At 40.5% G+C, this 24,546-nt stretch overlaps 1 protein-coding gene across 1 annotated transcript in view; it reads left to right on the forward strand.

Moving 5' to 3' along the window:
• Window positions 1-11,030: 11,030 nt before the first annotated feature.
• The window catches only part of LOC145415413 (zwei Ig domain protein zig-8-like), a 48,997-nt gene continuing 35,481 nt past the window's right edge, over window positions 11,031-24,546 (forward strand). Inside the window, exon 1 of the mRNA XM_080284696.1 lies at window positions 11,031-11,124. Coding sequence (XP_080140822.1) covers window positions 11,031-11,124 — 94 coding nt within the window. The remainder of the gene's footprint in view (window positions 11,125-24,546) is intronic.

The raw sequence follows: 24,546 nt of genomic DNA on the forward strand, positions 1-24,546 counted from the left end.
ACACGTACCTTGTGTCTTTTCTCTAAGTGGCTGGTCTGACTGTCGGGTGCTTGCATACATGGCAGCAGCGCTGAGGTTTACGACGGTTTGGGTCGTAAGGGATTGTGGTAGGATAGTGGCGTCCTGCGAGGCGTAGGGGAGTCTGGGCAGCCATGGGGGTGCGGGTGCGGTGTGTGGGTCTGTCCTGGGCATGCCTGGCGATTATTTCACGTGCCAGCTCCCTTACAAACCCCTCAAAGGTCTCTGATACTCCGGTTGTCATGGCGTGCATGTAGTGTGCGTTCAGGACCGTGATGTCGAGCAAGTGGAAAAAGAGCTTTTTGTACCACTTCATCGTGGTCCTGGCACAGTCAACACTGGAAATCATCGAGTCTGACTGATCCACTTGCCTCATGTTCAGATTATAGTCCAGTACAGACTCGGGTTTCCAGACGTTGCGCCTCCTCTCGCTACGGTGATCCACGGAGTCTGTGCGGTGCATCAGGGGGCTGTGAACAGTTGATAGGAGGCAAACTTCCCTGTTGTGGTTCCACAGGGTGGCAAGGATGTTATTGGCCTGGAAGAAAACCACCTCGTTCTTGTCAAGTTTCCTCCCTATCTTGACCATATGGCGACGTTTTCTCTTGACTGTACCACAGACTCCGGTGTCGTGTTGGTGGAGGAAACCAAGCGAGAAGAGGGCTAGTGTACCAGTTATCCAGGTACAACACATGACCACGATGAAGGTACACCTCTATCATTGTCTTCACCACGGCCCCTGAGAGTCCTATACTACGATCTTCTGTTATATCTGTCTGTGTGCCCGTGTACAAGACTATGTCTTGCACATAACCAGTCTTACAGTCACACATAACAAAGATCTTGAACCTGAAACGGTGTCTCTTGCTGAGTATGTACTGCTGAAAGGAAATATTGCCTCTCCACAACACAAGACTCTCGTCTATGACGAGGTCTCTGTAAGGATAAAATGAGGAGCGGAACATTTCCCGTAAATGATCAAATACCAGCCTAATTCTCCTCATTTTATCTGTGTTATTTGCATTAGCTGGATCTTCTGCATCAAAAAAAGTGGAGGCAGCCGAGAATATGCTGAAATCTATTACGACTCATCACCTTTCCTAAGAAAGGTGTGAGGATCATTGGGTCAGTTGTCCAGTAGGCAGGAATTTGGTTTTTTCGTACCACACCCATCAAGATAACCAGGGCAAAAAATAAGAACATCTCTGAAATTGTCACGGGATAGTCATATTGTTGGGAATGCCTGCTCGTGGTTCCCAAATGTTCACTTTCACGGCGCTGTGTTCGTGAAAATATGTTGGTCTGTTCCACTATGCGCCCCACAAACGCCTCCCCAAAGAACAAGTGGAAAAAATCCACCCTAGAGGAACCTGCATGCACACCTGGAGCCGTGCAACCAGACCGCCACTCCTCAGTGAAAGGGTGAATGATGGGAGTAAAATTACTCCCATCTTCCCAGTTCCACGAGACACCACCGTCTCCAGCCACGTCCCCATCGTCGCCTTCATCAGGGTGGGGAGGTGAGGGTGGTGGGGGAGGTTGGGGAGGTGGAGAGCGGCGCCTTTCATCACTCGCACTTCTCTTCCCTCTCCCTTTTCATTTACCCTTTCCCTTCCCTTTCCTTCCTTTCCCCACATCCTGAGGCTGTGGGGAGGAAGTTTGGGAATATTGTGGGGCGATAGACGTGCTGGGGAGTGGCTCCACCTCCTCTCCCCTAGGCCTATGTGCACCATGTGCTCGTGCTGCCTCCCTCACACCACTTTGCCTTTCACCCCGCACTCCTGCCACACCACTTTCCCTTTCACCCCGCGCTCCCGTCACACCACTTTCCCTTTCACCCAGCACTCCCACCACACCACTTTCCACTTCCCCAGACAAAAGACTTGCACCATACCTGATATGTCTTCTCGCCCCACCTTCTGATCCTCGGGGTGATATTTTCTCCTTACCCAACCACGAGGCGATATCACGTCCTAAGCCGCCGTCATCGTCATCGTCCTCATCCTCGTCCTCATCAGATTCGGGATGGAGAGAGAGCCGTGCACGTGGTTGGGGTGCAGGCTGGCCTTCCCTTGCCTTACGGTATGTCACATACCGCTTTTTCCGGGGCGAAGGGACCTCTTCATCACTGCGTGTTATTTCTTCCTCTGGCTGGACGTAATCGCGATCCACCACATCATCGTCAAGTGGAGAATCACTATCTCCAGTGAAGGCTTCCAGGGCGGATGCAATTTCGTCGTCTGAGAGACCTTTCCGCGCCATGTCTGACCTGGGTCACTGCTAACAGGTGAGTGACTGAGACAAGGGTGAGCGCGGGTCACGCGGGGTCTGGGATGCTGCCCACCTGGCGGCAGGTAGGGGAGGCTTGGGTACATGGGCAAATCGAAAATCTTGAGCGAATTTTGAAAATTGTGGAAATTATGAACCTTGCAATTGCAGGACGTTGAAGTACGTCAACGGGATTGGCAGTGACAAAACGTGAGGACATGGAAGTACGTCGATGGAACGCCGCAGGTTAATAAACGAAGAGAATAATGGAACAGAGAAGGCCTACACTGATTATCTCCTACACGCCTCACCATTACTCTTTCCTTGCGACTCTCCTATCGACGATTCAACCAAATAACCTTTTCTATACAAATACTTACATTGGTGATCAGAGGTAATAACGAACCGACTACGATAAACTACGCCACTTGAGACTCGTGGCGAGCGGCGAAAACGAACACGACAAACTACGCCTTACGAGTTTACACAACCGTTACAATGGTAAACTACGATATCTACCTCACTACGTTCATTGAGAGTGGTGACGAGCTGTAAACGGAGCCGATTAACGTCTCAATCACAGCAATCTACGACTACGCACAAATTGGCGACTTCACGGAATCAAACAAAAAACAAACAAGCAAAGCAGAGAGCAAGAGCGCCGTCGTCGCATCAACGAAGCTTAATTTCGTCCCTAATCGCTCCTACACTACAACTCCACGATTACGAGAAGCAATATCAACGATAAACTACGTCTATCAACAACTCTACAAGCCTACAAGTTGATGTCAACAAGTAAGGAAAATCAAGCACAACACGTTAAGAAAAAAAAAAAGCGAACAAGGAAGTAAGAAGGACAAACAATAACAAGCAAAAGTGAGAGAGGCGGAAGTGCATCTGTACTGTGCTAATAGTGTTGACTGTTGACCTAGCATGGTCATGTATCAGCACAACTGACCTCCATTCCTCCCTCCTCCTTGAACCTCCACCACCCTCCACCACAACCTCCACATTCACCAACACTACCACCACCACTATCTCCACCACGACTACCAGAGCGAGACAGCTACCCAGCAGTGTGTCATCATCAGCTGGGTGGGGACAAAGACACCGAGTGCTGACGCAGACATACCAGGACCCTGACCTACTTCAGTCAACCTTACCAACACCCTTCAGCCATCATTACTATCATCAGCAGAAGCACGCTAGCCAGTATTCACACCACAGTTAACATTAGTGAGTCGAACATTTACTCTATTAGTTTAATAGTACTACTTCATTTATATACAACCTTACATATATACATAGTGATAGACAAGATCCTTACACCAACACATAATATATACATATGAAAATCAAGTAAGACCAGAAAATTAAAATATAAGTACACATGTATCCTTCATATTACAGTGACAAGGAAAATGAAGTGAAAATGACTAACAAAAATGGAGCTAGCAACAGTGTGCTATACTCAACCACACACTTTAGTACTTGCAACCAATACCTAAAGATGAATTTAAAAATGAGCAAACATATCAAGTTGACTTTACAACCTTTGGAGGACTATAGTGTCAAGTGATGTGTGAAACTAAGTGAACACTGAACATATTGTAAACATTGTATATATAATTTTATATGAAATAACAAAAAATATGGATTACATACAGGTATAATGTCATCTTAATTCAAACTGTGCAACATAACTAAGTCAATACATCCATGGTGTCTCAAATAAACTGTGCAACATACCGGTAACTAAGCTAATACGCCTATGGTGTCTCAAATAAACTGTGCAACATAACTAATACACCCATGGTGTCTCAAATAAACTGTGCAACATAACTAAGCTAATATGCCTATGGTGTCTCACATAACTAATAAACCTATGGTGTCTCACATAACTAAGCCAGTACACCAATGGTGTCTCAAATGATCAACTACATCAAATATGGCTGATTCATAAGATGACAGTATTGCTATTATTGTATTAATTTTATACATATGTATCAGTTATATAGCTACAATGACCACACTTGTGATTCCTACAATTATGTTACACTTGTTATAATTATGAAACTACAAACGCCTGCAATACCTTGCATTACTGCAATTACAATTGCTACAATTATGTAACTACAAACGATAGCATTATTACAATTATGGCCAACACAATTATGTAACAGTTGCATTAACACCATGTAATTACAATTTTAAGGCCAACACAATTGTGTAACAGTTGCATTACCAATATGTAACTACAATTTTATGGCGAACACAATTATGTAACAGTTGCATTAACAATATGTAACTACAATTTTATGACCAAGACAATTATGTAACAGTTGCATTAACAATATGTAACTACAGTTTTATGGTCAACACAATTATGTAACAGTTGCATTAACAAGATGTAACTTTTATGTAACTTTAACTACAATTATGGCCAACACAATTATGTAACAGTTGCATTAACAAAATGTAACTACAATTTAAAGGCCAAAACAATTATGTAACAGTTGCATTAAAAAAAGGTAACTACAGTTTTAAGGCCAACACAAATATCTAACAGTTCTTTAACAAAATGTAACCACAATTTTATGGCCAACACAGTTATGTAACAGCTTCATTAACAAAATGTAACTATATTTTTTTGGCAACAGTTGCAGTAACAATGTTATCTTACAGTCACACTTGCGTAACCGTTCCATTAAAATAATTTAACTACAATAGCATTAACACAATGTAACTGCAATTGTACAATATTCATACAATTATGTTACTGTTACAATATTATGTATTACACTTAAATAGCTTATAAGTTCATTGTAATGTGTATATAATATGAATTAATATGTTATGACGATATTTAATGTCGATGGTAAGCCAGTTTCGCGTGACCGAGTGATATGTAGGCATAATATAACACAATACTGTATGTAACACTATAGCTATAGGTAACAATATGTAAAGCATGTAGTTATGTCTGAGTCCTCAAGGAAGAGTTAAAGAACACATCCTCTTGCCTAGACGAACCAGGAATGTAAATTCACATAATGTATGTGCTTCTGTGCTTACACCCTGCCTAGGCAAACTCTTTCGCCTTTGTCTATCAACTCATACCTTTCCTTCTTGCTAGAAGTTTCCTCTCATTCAGCCAGTCCCAAAGAAGGGTGACCATTCACAACCCTCTAACTATCGTCCAATTGCTTTAACATCCTGTATCTCAAAAATTTTCGAGTCAATTCTTAATAGAAAACTTTTAAAGCACCTTTCCTATCACAACCTTCTTTCTGACCGTCAGTATGGGTTCCGTCAGGGACGCTCCACTGGCGATCTTCTCACCTGCCTTTCAGACTCCTGGTCATCCTCCTTTCGGGACTTCGGCGAAAGCTTTGGCATTGCACTTGACATCTCAAATGCTTTCGATCGAGTCTGGCATAAATCTTTAATTTCCAAACTGCCCTCTCACGGTTTCTATCCTTCTATCTGTGCCTTCATCTCTACGTTCCTTTCTGGTCGTTCTATAGCCTCTGTTGTAGACGGCCATCGTTCTTCTCCTAGATCTGTCAACAGTGGTGTTCCTCAGGGCTCTGTCCTATCACCAACTCTCTTCCTTTTATTCATCAATGACCTTCTAAGCTGTACATCTAACCCTATCCACTCATATGCTGATGACTCCACCCTTCACCTATCCATTCGGTTCCCGCAACGTCCATCTTAGCAGTTACTTTAACAAACAAGGGACGAGACTATGGCACACCTAATGTCTGACTTGGTTCGTATCTCTGACTGGGGTAAAAATAATCCGGTTGTTGTTAATGCTTCAAAGACTCAGTTTTTACACCTATCAACCCGACAAAATATTCCTCAGGTATACCCACTAATGTTTAATAATATTCAGCTTAATCCTGCATCATCCTTGAACATGCTTGGGGTTTCATTTACTCGGGACGTATCTTGGAAAGATCATATTACATCTCTTGTAAAATCTGCTTCCAAGAGATTAGGTGTGCTAAGCCGACTCTGTTCCTTCTTTATCCCCGCACAATTGTTGACGATATACAGGGGTTTTATCCGTCCCTGTGTGGAGTACAACTCTCATGTGTGGGGAGGCTCCCCACATACAGCTCTTCTCAATAAGGTGGAGTCAAAGGCTTTTCGTCTCTTTAACTCTCCTCCTCTTACTGACTCCCTTCAACCTCTGTCTCTTCGTCGCACTGTTGCATCTTTATCTCTTTTCTATTGCTACTTCAATGGTCACTGCTCCTCTGAACTGTCTGCATGCATTCCTCCTCCTCTACGACGGCCGTGTTGCACCCGTCTAGCAGCAAACTCTCATCCCTTTTCTGTTCAACTCTCTAATGCAAGAGTTAACCGTTGCTCCCAGTCTTTCATTATGCAACAGGTCAACTCTGGAACTGTCTCCCTCTGTCTGTATTTCCTGCTTCCTATGATCTCCAGTCTTTCAAACGCATTGTGTCCAGGCATCTCGAAATGTTCGGATCTTGAATTTGGCTCTCTCTTGTATTTTGTTTTTCTCTTGGAAGGAACAATAATTGTGGGCTCGTGGCCTTTGGTTCCTTCTTCCTCGCATAAAAAAAAACAACAACCTTTTTTGTCCAAGACCATCAAGAATCCTTAGCCATACGATGTATCTCAAACTTCCTCATAGTCCAGAAGAACAAGAATTTCATGACATATTGAAACACTTGGAGTAACCAGCCCAAGCCAGTTAGTTCAGGTGATAGGAAATTTGCCAGACATACACATCCTCCCCTCGCTGTATATAATGTGGAAGGGATTCCCTTCAGATCAGAAGAAGGGGTTGGAGAGTAAGTCCGTAAAAACGAGGTTCAGGTACAGTGAGAAGGGGGTTAGAGAAAAGGGAGAGAAGGGCTGGTGAGAACGTCAGACGTTAGTATCACACTCTACTAAACTGTAGCTCACCATTTTTTATAACTTTGTGCAATAAGCTTTGTAATCCAAGAGTGATGTAACTCACCTCGTTGACACTACGTCTCACTACTTAATTCTGGCTGAGCTTAATGATCCTTAATCTAGTGCCCTATCTCACTACAAGTACCTAAAACCATGCTCTCGAGATTGGTGGCCAGATAACCTTCTCTGCATAATTACACCCCTCAGCCACGTCTACTTCCAGACCCTCTCATACTTGCATGTGAAATATATATTTACTTTTTTGTTGTTGCAACCATTAAACAGAATACTAGTTGATGATATGTCTCCTTAGCTATCCTTTTATTATTTAGAATGGATTCATCATGCCTTTTTTTTACACCAATGTCTTTATACAAAGAAAACAGAGCCAAAGACTAGAAGGAATCATACCTTTTTCCAGGACAATCTGAACAGAATAAGACCAAACTAAGGGATCCTAATTATTTTAGATGCCTGGTCATATTGCCTTTATAAGACTGGAGATCAAGGACGGAGGGGTATGCAGACTGCGGAAGACAGTTTTATAGTTAACCTGTTCCAAACATAAGGTCTGAATATCGGTTAACTATTGTAACAGAGATGTGGACAGAAAACAGATGACTGCAAAGAAGAGAACTTGGAAAGGTGAATAAAAGTACCGGTAGGAAATTTTATCAGTAATAAACATGGTAATATCATATGACTGGTGTTGTTTCTCCTCCAGTAGTGAACTCTGCCATGGAAGGTGGAGGAGAAACTCTTCTCATCAGTGAAGATGACTCGCGACCAGAAGTCTATGTTTTCAAGGGGCTTGAGAAAATGCTAACCTCTCTGCTCTGTGCTGTTGTGTCAGGCGTTCCATCATCGCTGGAATTCTATGGTGTATGCCAGCGTCATGCAGCCTTCACCTGACAATCGGCACAGACACCTCTAACTGGAGACTGTCCCTTATGGCCACTGCGTTCGAATGGGGTGTTGCCTCTGCTGCTGTGACAATAGCAGCATCTTCAGCCTGAGTGGTTCTTCGAGGGGCTCCCGTCCTTTCTAACAAGAAACCATACGCTGTTACTAAATATGACATTAATAATTATCAATGCCAAAAATCTACTTTGGAAAAAATTATGTATACTTATGTTAAAATATTGTTACAAGGGTAACAGTGTTGTACTAAACACACTGCTGCCTATAAAGCTACTGTAGTGCCGTAGCGAGAATAAATGCAGCTCAAGGCCAGATATCCTAGTATTACCCCATCATTGCACGGGACAGCCCTGCAGAGGCGATTGTTTGCCTGCGGTTTATGGCTCTGGTCGGCCAGACAGACCAGGGTTACTCAACAACAACAACAACAGCTACTTAAAGAGATGGCTCTGCAGTTTCGTTCATAGAATAGTTAGGACTAATTTGTACGTGGCCGTCATAAGTCAAAACCCTGTCAGTTCCATCCAGTGAAACGTAAACACACAAATATCCAATCTACTGAGTTGCCTGAAAACACTACGTTTGAAATGATGGGGCACTGTGCTTTGGAAAAGGACATACTAAGACATTTCAACAAAGAAACAGTCCTATATATGAAAGATTACCAGTTAACTGTCGCATTCCACAGTGGGTGAGAATGTGTGGCAAGGCTGGTGCCTCGTTTCCGTCATAATGGGGGAGAGATGGAAGCAGAGAATTCAGAGGAACAGTGACCAGAACAGTAGTGTGCATGCGTGTATGTGTGTGTGTGTGTGTGTGTGTGTGTGTGTGTGTGTGTGTGTGTGTGTGTGTGTGTGTGTGTGTGTGTGTGTGTGTGTGTGTGTGTGTGTGTATGTGTGTGAGAGAGAGAGAGAGAGAGAGGCCGAAGGGAGTAAGCACTAAGGAGACTAAAGCTTAGAAATTCAGCCCACTAAGTATTAAACCTGGAGAGTGTGTGTAATCCGCACACTTTGGTCTAACATGAGTCTGACATGCATATTCTTCAAGGGACACAAAACAAAGCCTTAAGAATAAGTACAGTATGAATCAAAATCATAATTTTATGTCGCTTTTATCAAGAAGTATAAATCTTTTCTAAAAATCATATGAATATGAGAGACATGTAGTTCATTGCTTCAGCTTAATACCCATCTCACTCTTGTAATTTCATGTTGTGTCACCGTCATCCAAAAATATACAAACGAACAACTGCCCAACACTACCGTACACCGAGTATCTCGGCAACATTCCCCCTTCTCCAACCAACAGTTCAAATCACAGATGACCCAACACTACAAATCACAGACACAGAGTGCATAAACACGTAGCCATTAGCCACCATAGCCATCCCAACCTTTCAAACAAACAGTATCCTTCATGAACGACTACCAGACATACACGCCTCAGAAGGTACCCTACCCAGAGAGACATGAGTACACCTAGCCAAACTGCGATGTAGTCATCACCGTTCCCTGCTACGATACCGACACAAAAAACAACTCACAATTTACTTTGCCTACACTGCAAGGCAACCCCCCTCACCACAACACATTTATTCACTACATGCACAACACTACAGCAAAACAGTCTTTCAATATAACCACAACCGAAAACTTCTGGAAGCGACCGGTAGAAGCTTCTGGTTTCCACTGGGTTTGCAAAGAGATGAATCTGGGGTTGCAGCAGCAACAACATTCAAACCTCCGCCCACTATGAAACTCGAATTTTATTTTACACCACCTAATCAAGATCCATTCTCTCTTCATGACCATCCCAACTAAAAATGTTATCAAGCTTCCTCACACCAACAGTTTCTCAAATCATAATATTCATTATTCAGGCCACTTTACACACATCAGACACATTCTAAAACAGTCCCATTTCCAATGCATTTACTCCATAATTTTCGCCCTTATTCCATACAAAGAGTTTCAAGTGATTACACACACACACACACACACACACACACACACACACACACACACACACCTTCCCCCAACACCTGTTGCAGATCCATTACATTAGTCACCCACACGAAGTGAAAAAGTAAAATGGAAACGTTGATTATAAAATCAGGATGCAATTTTTCCACCCTCCCAGTGATGCTAGAGAAGGTTGCAACGCCACTCCCACCCCCCTACTGCCCCACTGTACAGTATATAGCTATTGTCACTGAAATCTTCCATATTGACTGAAAACTAGTTTTAGCTTCTATTAGCACTGGAATATAATGGCGAGCTATTGTTAACCGTTATTATTAGTATAACACGACAGTAATACAAAAGACTTGTGCCTTACATTGGTCCTGAAGGTTGCCACCCTCCACCCATCTCTTTATCCACTTCATCACAGATTTTGTACTGAGGCCAAGTTGGTGAGTTATTGCCCTGATGGAAAAGCCATTATCATGTAGAGCGATAATTTGACCTAAAATCTCTAATATCTCGTCTCGCCTATTCATGTCGACTTGGTGAGGCACGTGAAGGTACTGATTTCAACTGTGAGCAGAGGGTAGCCAAAACACCTAGGTTGAACCCCCCCCCGAGAGAGAGAGAGAGAGAGAGAGAGAGAGACCGACGATTATGTAGGGCAGGGGTCGGCAACCTCCGGCCCGCGGGTCAGATCCGGCCCGCAGAGTCCGAAATCATGGCCCGTCACCCTGCTTGATATTTACTGTATATAAAAATCCGGCCTGCAACAGCCTAGCCAACTAAATGAGTAAGTCGGCGCCTCGCGACGTGATCACGGCGGGTAGCGCAGGGCAAATTTGCATGACTGAGATCTTTACCACAGAAGCACCACGGAAAATCGCCAGGGAGAAAATGACTACATGGCAACACGCGATCATGTCGAGAGGCGCCGACGTGGGACTGGCCACTATCGTGGCATCTGGCAACTCTGCATTACATGCTACATGCCATAAGCAGCCTTCCCTCACCAGTCAGTAACGGTCATGCCAGCGGCTAGTCTCTGTGGCGTAGGAGTTCGTACTGAGAAGAGGTATGCATCAAACTTTCTTAGTCTGAAATGTACTTTTATCATTAGGGAATGTGGATAATATAAAGTGCATTTCTTGCTGCTACTCTCTCTCTCTCTCTCTCTCTCTCTCTCTCTCTCTCTCTCTCTCTCTTCATTCACCTACTTCACCCAGCCTCCAAGCTCACAACAACATCCACACTCACTAGTTACTCGTATTGGTAGGTCCTGTCCCGCCCGCCCGCCCAAATCAGACAATGGCTTACTGAGCCTAACTCAAACACATGCGCGCACACTCAAACACGTTCATTCATGTTTTTCAATAAATTTCTTGTAATCTAGTCACTGGTCTGGAGAAGAACAAGGAGGCTTTAGGAAGGGAAGAGGTTGTGAAGATCAGATATTCATTCTTAGATCTTTTGTGGAAAAGTTTCTAGAGAAGGGAAAGAAGTTGTATGCGGCTTTCATGGATATGGAGAAAGCATATGACAGGGTGGATAGGCAAGGATTGTGGAAAATATTAAGAATATATGGAGTAGATGGAAAGTTGTTGAATGCTGTGAAGAGTATGTATGATGGTGCTAAGGCTGCAGTGCGTGTGGATGGTGAACTAAGTGAATTTTTCGCTTTGGAGGTTGGGTTGAAACAGGGATGTGTCATGTCTCCATGGTTGTTCAATCTGTTCATGGATGGGGTAATAAAAGAGGTACAAGGTAGGATAGTGGATGTTGGAGTGGCCCTGGTGAGAGAGGATAGTGTTTCGAAACTCCCTGTACTGATGTCTGCAGATGATACTGTGTTGTTGAGTGAAGACGAAGGGGAGCTGCAAGGCTTGGTGGATGAGTTTGGGAGAGTGTGTAAGAAACGGAATCTAAAGGTGAATGTAGGGAAGAGTAAAGTGATGGTCTTTGAGAGAGGTGAAGTCATGTACAGTGAGGTTGGATGGTGAGGAATTGGAAAATGTGAGTACATTTAAGTACTTGGGTAGTGTGATGAGTAAGGATGGAGGTTTGGAGGGTGAAGTGCTTGAAAGGGTACAGCAGGGAAGAAAGGTTGCTGGTTCTTTGAAAGCAGTGATAAGAAACAGGGAAGTGAGCATGGAAGTGAAAAAGTTACTACATGACAGTACTGTGATGCCAACTCTAACGTATAGATGTGAAGCTTGGACGTTGTTGGAAGGACACAAGTCAAGAGTGAGAGCAGTGGAAATGAGTTATTTAAGAGGAGCCTGTGGAGTCACATGGAGAGACAGGCTGACGAATGAGGATATAAAGGAGCGTTGTGGTGTGGATGTGGATGTGATAGGAAGTGTTATGAGGAACACACTGAGGTGGTTTGGCCATGTGGAGAGGATGGAGGGTGAAAGACTGACGAAGAGAGTGTATGTGAGTGTGAGGTGGAAGGGGGAGGCCGAGGATGAGATGGAGGGATGGGGTGGAGTTATATGAGAGACGGGTGTGTGAGTTGGAAGCAGGGCAGTGAAATGGCGGGGGACAGGACGACGTGGAGGCGATTTGTTTGTGGCCACCCCAAACGGGACTGAGGGTCTGGCAATAGATAGATAGATAGATAGATGGTTAGCCTGCTTTTCTATAAAATTTTTATATATTGTCACAAATTGTTTTCTGCAGTCACTGATTTGCATGTATTTCAATAAATTTCTTGTAATCTAGTCACTGGCTTGCCTGCTTTTCTATATATTTTTTTTGGTATATTGTCACAAACTGTTTTCTGCAGTCAATGATTTGCATGTTTTTCAATAAATTTCTTGTAATCTAGTCACTGATTTGCCTGCTTTTCTATAAAATTTTCGTACACTGTCACTTTTGGGTTCTCTTTGGCACTCCGGCCCGCAGGCTACTCCTAGAAGCTTTCTCTGGCCCTCGCACTGAAAAGGTTGCCGACCCCTGATGTAGGGGAAACATCAGGTAAGCTATTGCATCTTAAAACATATCATTTCCATTATCACTTAGACTCCACCAATCGACTTCCTCTACTTTTGATTATGGACATAAGTTTTAGCTGTTCAGATATTTCGTAAATGTTTGAATACCTTGACTGCATACAAATTATTTTTGGCTGCTTGGTTTTTCCTTGAGGCGGTAGAACTGTTCATAGATACTGAGCTAAGATGGTTAGCTGAAATACTGCCCGTGTCTAGGGATAAAGACATTAGACAACACACTAGGTCGCATAATCACACTAATTTATAACCGGCCTTCTTATATATTGTTATGTGCTTTTCTGCTATCATCATTGTATTATATTTTCTGAGGTAGGCGAATATAAACTTACTTTCATCATTCAATCAGCAGTAAGATTGTCTGATATCTACGAGTATGAAAATGAAATTCTCATTTCATTTAATAGTCGGTGAGCTAATGACACTGCTTTGATACTAGGTAATGATGACGGACTATTATTGATCAAATACTAAACAGAATCGGACTAAGTACACTTTCCTGAGACGCCCCATTTTCCTTATATATATATATATATATATATATATATATATATATATATATATATATATATATATATATATATATATATATATATATATATATATATATATATATATTGTGGTAGGTGGGGGCGCTCACCATCCAGTCACTCGATGTAGTGCTGCTTTCGGGTGTCTGCCGTTTCCTCTCCTCCATCCTTCTTTACTTCCATCCTCTTCTGTCTTTCTTTCCTTCATTCTTTCCTCTTCCTTCTGCCTGTGGGTGACTACACTGAGAAATAAGCCAAATGGTTTCCTGTACACCAGGAAACCATTTACTATGTGGGTGGTAACCATATAACCAAATTTTGGCGCCTGGTGGTTTAGTGGGTAATTACAAATCTCCAATCGGATTGAGCCAGTGAAGGTTTATATCCAAGGGATGATTGGGGTTTATTGCTTAAGTAATGCCACTCAGGGATGAGTGAGGCTGGTCACTCTCATCTTAAATGTCAGGACCAACTTGCCTAGCCCCGGGCTCCTACTCTCCTAATGGGCCAACGTAGGATTGAATGATATATATATATATATATATATATATATATATATATATATATATATATATATATATATATATATATATATATATATATGTATGATTTTACGTTATGGGTCATTTTGATTGAAAATGTTTTATCCCTTAAGACACTGGAAATAAAAGTAGGCAAACTGTGTCTTAAACATAAGCATAGAGCTTTATTAGTACACGATTTTGCGACTTCATATCATAAGCTTTTTCGATGTTCAAGAACATCCCTATCATGAATTCTGTAATGGCAAATGCCTCCAAAATGCTGTGCTTCAAATTCATTAAACTCTAGTGAACTTCTGTATACACAGACGCTACATTCTCAAGCATATAACAAATTGTTCAACTGTAAAACGAAACCTATTATTTACCATTCGTTCCATGGCCTTACATGGACAAGAATTCAACACAATAGGATGAAATGAAGTGTGACTCTTTAGACGACCAGCCTGTTCGGGTATCAGTATGACGCGCGCAAATGCCATTAGTTTAGGAGCGTTCAGGACGCCTAAGGCTCATGTACAATGCAAACGGCTTAATCAGGCTGTCTCAATTAAGATGTCGGATCACATACAGTATGTAATGGTACCTGGTCCTAGAGTGGTGTCTTTACAGGATTTCAGGGTAAGGAGAAGTTCATCTATTGTAAATTCTTGGTTGTACGGAAAGTCTACGTCTTCGGTGGCGAAGTCTAATACTCGTAGCTCATCCTTACATTTACAGTCATGAAAATGTTGGTCATGATTGGCTTAGCTACATACATGAGAAAGCTTCCTGGCGAGGATGTTAGCTACGTCCACGGGATCGTCAGAAATAATATTTACCACCAGCAGAGTGGTCACAGTGTCATAAAAAGACTTTGTAGTTACTTGTAGCTGAAGTTATCTATTAGACTTGTGGACGAGCGGTTGTTATACTTGAGTTGTTTGTAAGTAGATAATCTTGGTTCCCATTTGTCATGCAATGACAGGAGAGGTAAAGAAGAGTATGGGACTATTTTTATTTGTCTTGGAAATATTAACAGTCTCTCACACACGAGTGAGTATAAGTAGAGTCCCGCTAGCTATCTCCCTGTCTCGCTCTCTGTCTCTCTCTTCCAAGTTGCTAAGCCTTTCTCCCTACTACCTGCCGATTCTATGGCCTCTCTCCTTCTGAGCTCTCTTTCCTAAATTCTGGTGAAACAGGGGTCGTGTCACGTGTGTTCACCGTGGTTGGAAAGTTCTAGAAGCCTGTGTGTGAGTATGTGTGTATGTGTGTGTATGGTCACGAGGCGCTGTCGTGTGCCTATAAAGCATTCCTTGAGTTAAGAGTGTGTAAGCATGTTTAGCATTGCTCGATTCTTGCAGACACAGTACCTTCTCATCATCTGACTTCCTGCTTCTATCTGTCTCTCTATCTATCTGTTAATCTATTTATCTATTATGATTTGTAATTATAATATGGAGACCTGACATTGCTCGGCCGCGCAGCTGAAGGTCCTCCGACAGCAATTATCATTGACATATGCTAATCTATTAGTACATAATATTGATTATAATATTGTATACATATAATATTCATCGTAAATTTCACCTAACTTGTATGATGATTCTGGTAATACAGAATTGTGGTAATACATAATTGTAACATTGTGAATTGTTACATAATTGTATTGTAATTGTTACATTGTAATAACATTGTAATAATACATAATTGTAACATTTTATGAATTGTTACATAATATCGTGGTAATGCATAATTGTGTTGGCCTTATAATTATAGTTACATTTTGTTAATGCAAATGTTACATAATTGTGTTGGCCTTATAATTGTAGTTAAAGTTACATAAAAGTTACATCTTGTTAATGCAACTGTTACATAATTGTTACATATTGTTTGTAGTTACATAATTGCAGTTAAAGTTACATAAAAGTTACATCTTGTTAATGGAACTGTTACATAATTGTTACATATTGTTTGTAGTTACATAATTGTAGTTAAAGTTACATAAAAGCTACATCTTGTTAATGCAACTGTTACATAATTGTTACATGTTGTTTGTAGTTACATAATTGTAGCAATTGTAACATAATGCAATCGTTTGTCGTTACGTAATTGTTACATATCGTTTGTAGTTACATAATTGTAATTATTGCAGACCTGACATTGAATCCGATCATGCTGCGGTCGATGATATGATGTGTCATGGCACTAGCTTGTGGAGACAACAGTTTGCTTTTTATTTCACTTATAGAAGGAGTTTATGTGGTATTTTGGCATTTTTAGTAACACGCTTATTTTCATTTGTTTGTTATGTGATCCTACTCTATTTCTTTTTCTTTCTATCTTTTTTTTTTGTGTGTGTATTGATTTTTTATAGTTTGTTTGTCTTCGTTTGTCTACGTTTTTTCGGTATTGCTCGAGGTTGCATAATTGCTGGCTAATTTCCTTGGGACCCTTTTTTAGGGTTTAGTTTATATTGCACAGATATTACTGAAAATGATATTATATAGTCCCATATTTTGTTATTTTATAAAAAATATATATATATACACTATATACAGTATTAACTATATACACTGACTTGTTCACTTGTACCTATGTGTCAGCACTGTGTGGAAATCTTTGTCTTCACGATTGTGTTGAAGATGTTCATTCTTGCTAACGTCATTGGTGTTGGCCATTTTTTTGTTTTTTCTGGTTTTCCTTGCAACTTAATTTATATGTTTCCATTAGGTAGCTTTAATAAGTGTTTAATACAGTTCTTTTAATCGCTCACTGAGTAACTATGATGGTATATTTTCTTTATTACTTTGTAGATGTAATAATGTATAGCTGTATGTATGCAACACGTATTTAATGTAGGTATAAATGGTAACACTCGTTGGTAGTAAATAAATGCTATAATAAATGAATGAATATATACAGTGTAGAATATTTATTGTTGGTGATTATTTAGTGTTTGAGTTATGCCGACAACTGAAGTATGTGTACGTAAGTTGTAACTACTGTATACAGCACGTTTTATATGTTTGTGCAAAAATGTGTTGTCTATGACTGTGTATCGTATAGATGAAGTAAATATGTAACTCACTAATTTTTACCGTGGTGGGAATGGTGTGAGTGGTGTTGCACGTGGATATATCGTTGTTCTTCACGAGTTGATTGACGTGTTGTGGGGTGTCAGACACACGGCTTGGCGTCGTGTCAGCAAACACGTATGGTGACGTCGACATCCCACACTGGTAGCTGTGGTGAGTAAATGAGTAGCGATGAGTAACTTCAGTGAAGATGAGTGAGTAAGAAGAGTTGTGAATATGGACTTGGTATTCGCTTCGTTGTCTTGACCTCTTCACTCCTGCGTCAGCGGTGGAGGTTGGGTGGATGTAGCAGAGAGAGGAGGGTGAGGTCTGGTGGTTGTGAGATGTGAGTTGTGTCTCATTCTTCGTTTGTTTGTTTTGTTCTTCTTGATGTTTTCTAGGTCCTTTTCTCTTGTGATTTACTTGTTGTGGGATGAAGACTGTCGATCGTTACTTGTAGGTGCGTGTAGATTATACAGATGACTCGTGGATTTGTTACTTGTAGTTGATTGTAGATGGTCGTTGATCGTTGGTTCGTCGTAGAAATTACAAGATTGTTTGTATCAGTATATTGTTAAACTACTTGCAAGGCGTCCTGTGACCTCTTCACCTCTACATCAGCATGATGATCGGGGAGAAGGAGGGGGCGGGTTGGAGAGAATACTGTCAGGAGCTGGTTGTGAGTTGTTGGTTGTGAGAGGTATTTTTTGTTTTCAATCTTGATATTTTGTTGGAATTCACTGTTGATTCGTAGACGAGGTTCGTATACGTTCGCTGCTACCAAATGTCATAAAAAAACTTTGTATATACTTATAGAGAAGTTATATATATTAGACCTGTGGATGAGCGGTTGTTATACTTGAGTTGTTTGTAAGTAGATAATCTTGGTTCCCATTTGTCATGCAATGACAGGAGAGGTAAAGAAGAGTATGGGACTATTTTTATTTGTCTTGGAAATATTAACAAAGTCTCTCACACACGAGTGAGTATAAGTAGAGTCCCGCTAGCTATCTCCCTGTCTCGCTTTCTCTCTCTCTCTTCCAAGTTGCTAAGCCTTTCTCCCTACTACCTGCCGATTCTATGGCCTCTCTCCTTCTGAGCTCTTTCCTAAATTCTAGTGAAACAGGGGTCGTGTCACGTGTGTTCACTGTGGTTGGAAAGTTCTAGAAGCCTGTGTGTGAGTACGTGTGTATGTGTGTGTATGGTCACGAGGCGCTGTCGTGTGCCTATAAAGCATTCCTTGAGTTAAGAGTGTGTAAGCATGTTTAGCATTGCTCGATTCTTGCAGACACAGTACCTTCTCATCATCTGACTTCCTGCTTCTATCTGTCTCTCTATCTATCTATTAATCTATTTATCTATTATGATTTGTAATTATAATATGGAGACCTGACAACAGGGATATGTGGGCTTTTACTATTTGGTATTTTGATTGTGGGCCAGACTTGACTGACTCAGTAAAACGATTCACCATGAACACAATAGACCGCCAGGAGTTATGTTTAGCCCTTTTAATTATTTTCCTTGCCACATCCCTTTCTTGTTGGTATGCAGTAAAGCTTTCCTCAGTTCTTAAATTTAAATTTTGGAAGTAGAGGGTTCGAAAAAAAAAAAAAAAAAGGCACGTGTATGAGAGAGACAGATGGATAAATGATCACTTCCCAAGGAGTCGTTTAAAGGTCCCGCGAGAAATCTTGATGCATAGCTGGGGAGGCCAGAGACAAGTCTATGGCCGAAAAATTGCCAGGACGATCACCTACACGAATTGCTCTACCATCGTTCAGAAGACAGAGGTTGGACCCTAATATCGGGTCGGCTACCTGCTCCCCATGACCATTAATCCTAGATCTACTCCACTGTTTGTGATGGGCATTAAATTGACCAGAACTAACTTAATCCTAGTATGGTGTTCAAAAATTTAAGTCAAGACAATCAATGGGGCCATATGAAGGACAATAGAATTCAGAACCACTTCTGTTTGTGACTGTGATTTATGAATGTATATGGCAACTCCATGACCATCGAATCTTCTAATTATTGGTAATGTGTGAAATGCGGAGGATAAGGATGAACCTCCGAGTGTATCTGCTGTAAAATAATAAAATAACGTCTGGCCTATGTACAGATATCAAGATTATTGTGTCATTTATTTCCAAGAGTCCCTCTGTAACACAGTGAACACGATGGTTTTAAGATTTACAACGTGATTCATTGTGCATAATTTTTTTATGCTGCCTGTCACCAGGCAAGTGATTACTGGGAGACCTATCCCAGTGCTTGCTAATGGAAACCTCCATACAATCGTCAATGACAAGACTCCCAGATTCCCCCAGAGAAGAGCTAATCCTCCTCTCCCTCGCTGGAGCTAGAGCAGGAAGAATATGCGGAAGTGACTGCTTGGAAAGAGTGGTCATATCAGTCTTATCAGACTTGTCAGACTTCGGCTTTGGCCTAAAAGAGTAAGTTACTACAAGGATAGCCGTAAGAATATTGGAATGTACAGGGGGGACAGAGGAGGGGGCAGAATAAGTGGCATGAGTGTTGGGTACAAGACCACATTGTCTCCACTGGCACACATTATGGGACGGGACACAACAGCGATGCATAGGAGACATTAGTCTTGGGAGTCGCATGCAACTCCCTCACCTTCTTCCTAGCATCATAACAGGATATGCCCTCCGTTGCCTTCACTGTGCAGACTTCTTTTCCTCCTTCCACTTCGGGCTATCTCCTGAGAAGGTGAAATGAGCACTCTTGCAGTGAAAAGTACCTTACAGACTCGGATGTGCAGTGTACAGGATCATAACCATGAGCTGCACAACGGCCACACACCGATTGAAAAGCCTGACAAGACTTGTCATTATACCTATAAAGCTTGCATGCAGAACAGTAAAGGGGACTGTGGATATACAGTAAGGTCTTATGCTGAAAATTTCATATCCAATAATGACACTCAAAGGCAATGTGACCCTGAAAAAGTCAAGAAAGTGGTTACAATCTTTTTTTCTCATGCATTCCTAGAATCCGGTAATAAATCCGGCATCAACGACATTGTGCTCAGTGAGTTCTCAGCTGTTGAATCAATTGTGGCATGTCATATGATATCAGTAATAATAATGAAAATTGCCTTCCAGTGGTACCAGACTTTTCTCTCAAATAGCCTCATATAGTGAAAAAACGCTTGGCAAGAACACGAGTACCCAAAACTCCCCCCCCCCCCAGCTCTTAAACCAATTTCAGCATATTGTCATGAAAACTGCCCTCTGGAGACAAAATTCATTTTCTCCACAGAGCCAAATATAACTGAATAAATCCAAAAATATAACCCTTCTTGCTCTGACATGTTCCATACTAAAGATGTGAACTCCTATTTCTTTATTAGATTGATTTGCATTGTAATGTTTCACTGAAAATCATATTGGTTATTCCGTATCAGCTCCGTATCAATCATTATTGCAATGCTGAAGCTGGGCAGCAATCTAAAGCTCATAAATCTAATCCAGATAGTATCTGATTTACCGTATATATATATATATATATATATATATATATATATATATATATATATATATATATATATATATATATATATATATATATATATATATATATATATATTGTAATTTTTCTACTTTGCTGAAGCATTAACTGACCTCTCAGACGTGTGCTGATGTTTCATCTTACATTAGATGCAAATGCGAGGAATCAACATTTAATATATGAACGTTCAGTAACAGAGTCAGATATATACCTTCAAAAGAGGTTCGCTGTTATTATTTTTTTTAACTTTTCATTTATGGTGGCCTAAATACCCCTGAACTACAGCAAAAAGTAATGTTCAGTTTGTGTGACGAAAATGATGAAACATACCGGTACATACATTCAACTTACTCAACACCAAGTTTCGCAGTTTGCATTGCCAAGTGCAATCAATATATATTTATTAATTCTGTGTAGTATAGGAGGCAGTTATCACTCAGTCTCTTTCCTGTTTCCCTGATTCGTGATAAATACTACAGATATTCTGTAATATGGTGGGTAGACTGTCTTATATAATACATGCTTGAGTATTTATTACATTCATATATTAATGTGAATGTATGTGTGTGTGTGCGTGTGTGCGTTCCTGATATATATATATATATATATATATATATATATATATATATATATATATATATATATATATATATATATATATATATTGTACAAATGGTTGGCTTTACTGTCGAGCTCAGAAGCTGCCGCTAAGTTATGGGAAGCATTAATTAGCGCATCAGCAGCTATACTTTAAGTCATTTTCCTCGTCTGAAAATTTTTCCTCTAGAGGCAAAAGCATTTAAATATTCCTGTACAACCAGTAGCTTTCATCCGCTAAATAAAAATGATGAAAACCTGAATACCTAAGTGGATGAATGTGTCTAAGCTACCAGTAGTCTAAATACACCATTCCATGCCAGATTGTTTGTTAGCTTGAATTCTTAGAGCGCGTCCACACGTGGGCTAGACCAAATGTTGGCAACATGTAAACAACACAATATCGAACAAGCTGCAAACTTGCTTGGAACAGCGGCATCCAGACCATGTTGGCAACATCATTTTTTTTTTTTTTAATAACAGAGCAGAGGAAGGAAAAACAAATGAATAAAAAAAAAAACTATCCATGCAACAGATTACTGGTGTCCTCTGTTCATAAAATATATGTAACAGTTAGACTTGAACAGCAGTAGGTTGAAGTTTGGAGGGAAACAACTCTGGGGAAGCGAGTTCCAGAGAGATGCAGTTCGGGGAATGAAAGAATTCTGATAGGCAGAAGTTCTGCAGTATGGCTGAGTGACATTCCAGTCATGAGTGCTGCCAGCTGCCCGTGTAGCACGAGGGAAGGCATGGAGAGGTGGCATTATGGACGCAACTTCGTCTGAGCATTTGCTATAGAAATATCTGTAAAATAACGCAAGGGAGGCAACATTCCTTCTTACTTGTAGGGGAGGTAGTTTATTAGTAATAGCAGGGTTATTAATAATTCTAACAGCTTTGTTCTGAATTTTATCTACTTGTTTTAATGCAACCTCTCCACATCCACTCCACAAGGGTGAGCAGTATTCAAGCTGAGAGCGCACATGACTCTTATAAAATATAACTAACTGCTCGTCAGTGAAGAAGTTACGGACTCTGTACAATAATCCAAGTTTCTTTGAGACAATTTTAGTAAGTGATCTAACATGAGAGGTCCAGCTGAGGGCATTGTTAAGCGAGACGCCGAGAATTTCATTACTTTTGGAAATGGGGATATTTGTAGCACTGAAGGTAATATACGATTCTGGCAATACCTGTCTATTAGTAAATTGTATATATGAAGTCTCAGTTGCCACTTGTGGACAGTTATCTTATCACGTCTGCTTCCAGCAAGCTCGAAGCTACACTAAAATAATTATGTTTGCATATATCTGTCCAAATACTGCCTGATACATGTATTCAATCATGTTGCCAGCTGTGTTGTCAACACGTGTTCGAGGGCACGTGTGGACGCGCACTTATATAGAAGTAGTAGGTGACAAAGAATGCTATTGTTCCATCGTTAAGGTTCATTGATATATAAAATTGTTACCGTAAGGTTCGTTGACACGTAGAGTCCGAAGCATTGACAAGACAGGATGTTAACATAGGCTGCTCAACAGTTCAGGGTTTTATTCCTTCCAGGCAAAACTGAGGTACAGTGGCAAAAAACACTGTGGATTCTCTCTTACCTCTGCCCTCACTCACTACTACTCACTGACTCACCTCTACTACCCGACTTGGGCTCACTGTTTGTCACAACTCATTGTCACTGTCCGTCCGCCTTTGATTAACTGACTTGGATTTTTTATTTTTTTTTGCCTATCGACCATTGGGGCCGAAGCCCCTGGTCATTAAGGCATATATATATATATATATATATATATATATATATATATATATATATATATATATATATATATATATATATATATATATATATATATATATATATATATATACTGTATATATATATATATATATATATATATATATATATATATATATATATATATATATATATATATATATATATATATATATATATATATATATATATATATATATATATATACATTCATACACACACATCCATGCATATATACATACACACGTTCATACACACATACACACGTACATATATATGTAATAATTTTTTATTGTAATTATTTTTTTTGTATTTTTATTTTATTTTTTTCATTTTTTAGTTTTGTTAAACCTTAGATCATCTAATAGGAAAAAAAATGCCTAAGAAACCTAATGTCCCTAAAACTAACCACCTAACAGACAAATCGCTAACCTATATAAGTCCTAAAAAGACAAATAACTAAACCTACACTAATGGTAAAAACACCTCGACCAAGAGAACATCACCGACTGCAGATATGTAATGCCTTTCTACATTACATACCTGCACTCATCACCTGCTGACTGTCAGTCGAGGCACAACCTAATATAGGGGACATCAATATATGAAAGGGAACCAGACGAGTCAGGAACATTTCCATATACGTCAGCTGTCGACCCTAATTAGAATAACGTAAGCAAGATAGTATACTGTATTTACATAATTTATAAAAAAAAGTGAAGAACCTCGACCAACAGACCACCATCGACTGTAAGTGCCCAATACCTTTCTATATTGCACACTTGCACTCATCAGCTGGTGACACCTGTCGAGGAACGGGGTTTAATGTAGGGGACATCAATATTAGAAATAGATCAGTGGGAGGAGAAACTATTTCAAATATGTCAACTGTCAACCTTAATTAATAGTACAATATATACATATTTACAGTTGATAAAATCCATAACCATACAGTAAAAAGTCACATCACTCTGATCAGTCCAGTCTCTCTCAAGAAAACCATCAGTTCATCAGTCATAACAATGTCCCCATCACCCAAGATGGTGGAAAGCGTGAAGGGGACGTCTGCTGCGCCGCAGTAATTTATAAGTGAAGCCCTTTCACCAATAATTCGCCGACAGCACTGGATGATATGACTGATAGATAACACCACATCACAGATGTTACAATGCGGTGGAAAGAGTCTTTCCATATATGGTTTCATATGGGTTAATGTAGTGGCATTAAGCCACAAACGTGCCAACACTTTTTCTTCCAGGCGACTGAAGCGGTTGGCAGTGTCCCAGTCGCTCAGGTACAGCCTACACGTTGGAATGTTTAGTCTGGTCCATTGACCTTGCCACAGAAGATTTATTGATTTCTTTCTGAGAGA

Source organism: Coenobita brevimanus, chromosome 102 (genome assembly GCF_032717465.1).
Source record: "Coenobita brevimanus isolate Jiangsu-jjx chromosome 102, ASM3271746v2, whole genome shotgun sequence".
Taxonomy (NCBI): Eukaryota; Metazoa; Arthropoda; class Malacostraca; order Decapoda; family Coenobitidae; genus Coenobita; species Coenobita brevimanus.